Source organism: Drosophila mojavensis, unplaced genomic scaffold (genome assembly GCF_018153725.1).
Source record: "Drosophila mojavensis isolate 15081-1352.22 unplaced genomic scaffold, ASM1815372v1 contig_16, whole genome shotgun sequence".
In the NCBI taxonomy this organism is placed as follows: domain Eukaryota; kingdom Metazoa; phylum Arthropoda; class Insecta; order Diptera; family Drosophilidae; genus Drosophila; species Drosophila mojavensis.
Window position 1 is genome coordinate 7,386,768 of NW_025318693.1, and position 4,170 is coordinate 7,390,937.

The 4,170-nt window shown below is 41.1% G+C and overlaps 1 protein-coding gene across 2 annotated transcripts; it reads right to left on the reverse strand.

Annotated features, from left to right (window-relative positions):
- Positions 1 to 1,111: 1,111 nt before the first annotated feature.
- On the reverse strand, positions 1,112 to 2,437 carry LOC26528352 (transmembrane protease serine 9). Of its 2 annotated transcripts, none has more exons than XM_032733343.2 (4): positions 2,270 to 2,437; positions 1,968 to 2,145; positions 1,652 to 1,910; positions 1,112 to 1,572 (listed from the first exon to the last, which is right to left on the reverse strand). In XM_032733343.2, the coding sequence occupies exons 1-4, from the start codon at positions 2,334 to 2,336 to the stop codon at positions 1,204 to 1,206; spliced, it is 873 nt and encodes a 290-aa protein (XP_032589234.1). In that variant the 5' UTR covers positions 2,337 to 2,437; the 3' UTR covers positions 1,112 to 1,203. The 2 variants fall into 2 exon arrangements, with proteins under 2 accessions (XP_032589234.1, XP_015022248.1); XM_015166762.3 differs by having other exon boundaries at positions 1,652 to 1,913; positions 2,270 to 2,435.
- Between the last annotated feature and the right edge of the window lie 1,733 nt (positions 2,438 to 4,170).

A 4,170-nucleotide genomic window follows, 5' to 3' on the forward strand; every position in this document is an offset into this window, starting at 1 on the left:
CAGAACACAATTGCTGCCACATAATTCACAAAATTCGGCATAAAAGAAAAATCGCTTTTCAGTTACGCCTCAAACGGGGGAGGGGCGCGGTGTCTGTATGTGTGTGTGTGTGTATGTGTAGCCTTATTGCGCCTGCTACGCCTTAACACTTGAGGCAAGTGGAGCGTTGGGGGCAGCATCTGTGTTGTGTTCTCAAAAGGCGCCGAGGCCAAATGAAAATTTGAAAATTATTGCAACAGCCGCCGACGATGCGAAGAAGGCGACGACGGCACATGAAATCAATGAAATGTTTTTGGCACTTTTTGGCGCAAAGTTGTTGCCGTTATGATTATTACTATTATTGTTGAGCAGGAGGAGCCTACCCCAATGCGAACCCCAATCCCAATGCCTCCCAACAGCAGCTGAGCTCTCATAAACCAGCAACAATGCATGCCACAATTCAACGGCAGCAACAGCAACAGCAACAACAACAACTGCGGCAAATGCCAATTTCTTGCTTGTTGCCGCTCTTTCAATACTATGGCCATATGTTGATGGCTGTTGTTGTTGTTGTTATTGTTGTTGCATTTGAAATTTATGAGCTTTTGACTATTGGCAACAGATTGGCTCGCAAGTCCATTATTTTGGCATGGCAAACTTTTGAATTTTAATTCGAGAATTATGCACACTTTGGACCATTTTAATGAACTGCTCTGCAGTAATTTGATGGCCATTGCTGCCGTTGGCCAATTAACTTGGCTTCCTCCTTATTATTGGCGCATTGTTAACACATCTGAGTTTTCACAGACTGCAAAATGGCGGCACATGCCATCTGTGGGTGTGTGTGTGTGTGTGTCACATGCAACAGTCAGCGCTAAAAGTGTTTTACCTAGGGATAACTTTTACTCAGGCTTTGAGCTTGAAGTGTGTGTGCCAAAAATATTAAAAGTACTTGTGAAATACTCTTAATATCTAGTTGTTGTTGACATCTTTAGCTGTTTTAAGTAGTGTACAATAATTTTTTCAATCGTTCTACACTACTCTTATAGCGTACATAGCAAGCATCACACTCACTTGCAATGGCTTCAATGGGCCCTAGGCTCAAGGTATAGTAAAAATGTAAAAAAAAAAATTAATGTACAAAAATAGAAAAATACATTAATATCAAAAGCATACATATATCGGAATCATACACATTGACGGCTATAGCGTCAGCCAACAATATCACTTGGTGGCCACATAAATGCTGATGGCCAAAATAAGTGGCCTCTGGCTAAAAATCGATCGAAGTGCCATAATCCCATTCCGGCTCCCATTGAAGTGGAGATACATGGCCGCTCTTATCCATTTGGAATATGCACGTACTTCTGTAAACGTGGCTAAAGAGCTATCACTAGCCACCTGGCTGCTGATACCATAAAATTTATAGTCGCACACCAATGCGCCCCCTATATTACCGAAGTCGGCCCCAATATTTTTCTTTGCTTTGGTGCATATAAGACCAGGCTCACGAGTGTACATATGACAATCTAGTTTGCTGACAGTCCGCAGCCATATTGCATGTGGTATATTTGACCAAGTTTGCTGTGTGGACTAGAGTAGGAAAAAAGAAAAGAAAAACAATAGATCAGTGTTGTTATCGACACAGAAGTGACAGAAGGTTCAAGCTTACAGGATTAGATTGACCCCAGCCGGCCAATAGACAGTGGGTATTCGGCTTTATTGCGTCCTTACTAAGTGGTAGATAGCCAACAGACCCCTCAACGGGTTCTATATCCGACTCCGTGAAGATCATTGCGATATCGTATGGCAGTCCTTCATATTTATACAATCCATGCAAACGCCAATCTGAGATCTCTAGCACCTTCATTGTATGACTCATGCCCTTAAGGTACGTGTTTCCTACTACAACTAGTATATCGTCTTGATTCCTACTGCAGAAAATAACATCACAGTAAAAGCCAAAGGCTTCAATCAGCTGTACTCACTTAAATATACAATAAGCTGACGTGAGGAGCACACGATTACGAATAATAGTCGCATGGCAAAACATGCCTGCTCCTATTCTCGAGTTATGCTCCAGTCCTTTGATACGCAGCGAGGCCATATACGGAAGTTCACTTATGCCCACCTGAAAGCCTTGCATAACTCTATATTGACCATTAGCTTGAATGAAGAAAAATAAGTTATTCAATTTAATTTCGAATTGGTTTTGCTAGCAGAATGATAACTGGATGTGCTTAGGATATAATCTACTAGTCAGACAATGCCGACTATTAGCATGGCTTACTAATATTCATCAATCGAAATAGGCATAATAAACTGATTTGAATAATCAAAGTCACTGAGGCGACCATGATAGTGCAATTTGGAAACGAAAATAAAAAAAATAAACCTATAAAAATGTTAAACACATTGAAAATTTAAAAAATGAAATAATAACTGATATGATTTTTATGTTACTAACGGACTTTAATGACATTTTCAGCATATGATCTACATATTCATTTGAATATTTGTCAATTTCGTAAAGCTGCAAAGCTTTTTCATACATTACCAGTGAACTAGAAATAAGAAAATTATTAAATTTGAAGCTGGTATCTAAAATATAGCAAAACACCATATAATATGATATACATACAGTAGAATACGGTTATAACGACGCTCAAGGGACTTTCGTTATACTCGGAAGACGCTATAACCATATAAGTTGGCTCATATAAGTTTGTCTGGTGACCAAAATTTTCGTCGCTATGAGCGGAGTCGTTATAACCGGATTCCACGGTAGTTATAAATCACCGTCATTTTTCTTATCGATGAATAATTTTCATATCTAGAACTTCTTCATTTCTAGAGCCCCTAATGGATTTAGATTTGTGAGAGCTTTATGATTTATAGAGAATGCGGTATTTTGCTCTATTGATTTGTTGATCTGTTGCAGTTTTCCCCTCAAGATAATGTCGTAGCTCGACATTGCTTCATAGTTTGTATACAGCTTAAATCACAGTCAATCCATATCAACTTAGCGGTAACTAGTCAGTCAAGGCTACCAACCGAATGAGATAGCTATTATACTTTGTTTTCCTCAAAAAAGAGAAAAGAGTGCTCACCCACTCTCAGCTAAACAGCAAACAACAAACAGCAGCAATAATGTCGTTGCCATATTTTACAACAACAACAACAACACCAAACAACAACAATAGCAGCAGCAGCAGCAGCAACAGCTACAAAATCGAGTTAGTTGCCAACATTTATGTGCGTTTCCGGTTGCAATTGTCACGGGATATGAAGGCGCTAAGGACGTGGCAGAGGGACACACGGATGGGGATGTGGTGCAGAGATTGCGCGAGCAAGCTGATGTTGTTGCTGTTGCTGCTGGCGCTGTAAACGCTGCAGGGAAATAGCCTCCCCGCCCACGTCCACATAAAATATCAAATTTTATGCATTTAAAAGCAATTGGGTTGAGCGCATGGCGGGTGCTTACGTTTGGTGGGCACTCTAAGGACGGGCAGGGGGCCCTGGTTGTTTGGTACGTACACAAACTTTTAATTTTATTTCAGGCTAAAAACTTGGCACCAGCAGCCGGAGCAGCCAGTCGCAGTAACTGCGACTCCAGACTTAGCCGTAGCCAAGTCACACAACTTCAGGCTGTCTATTGGCATTTCATGAGCGCAGCTGCCCCGTCCACCTGCTCTAATTATATCAACTGCATTGACAACTTGAGACTTTGCTGCAACTTTGTGCACCAGTTATGGTTAGCCATTAATTTTGATTTGGCCCACATAAACGTTGGCCAGCAGAGTTGCTGCCCTGCTTTACGATCCATTGCGGCAAGCGTCTGATAAGAGAGCGCTTAAAGCTCGCTTCGGCGGGCCCCGCCGCGCCTCTCCAGTTAGCGGCTATCTATATAAACCTGGCCAACATTGTTAAGCGGCAACAATGTTGTTGCCCAGTCGCTTATCAGGCTAAAAGCATACTTTTGGCCAGTGTTATACGCCGTACGCAATGTTCATTAAATTGCCATAAACGTGTAAAGCCAAAAATTGTTATTGTTATTAACATAAATTGTTTTTTCGCGCATTAACATGGCCACAAACGTGTTTTTCAATTATCGCCAGGATTATGTTAATGCCAGACGCCGCAACAAATCGCCAATTTATGTTCGTGGAAAACCATTTAGCTAACAGATTT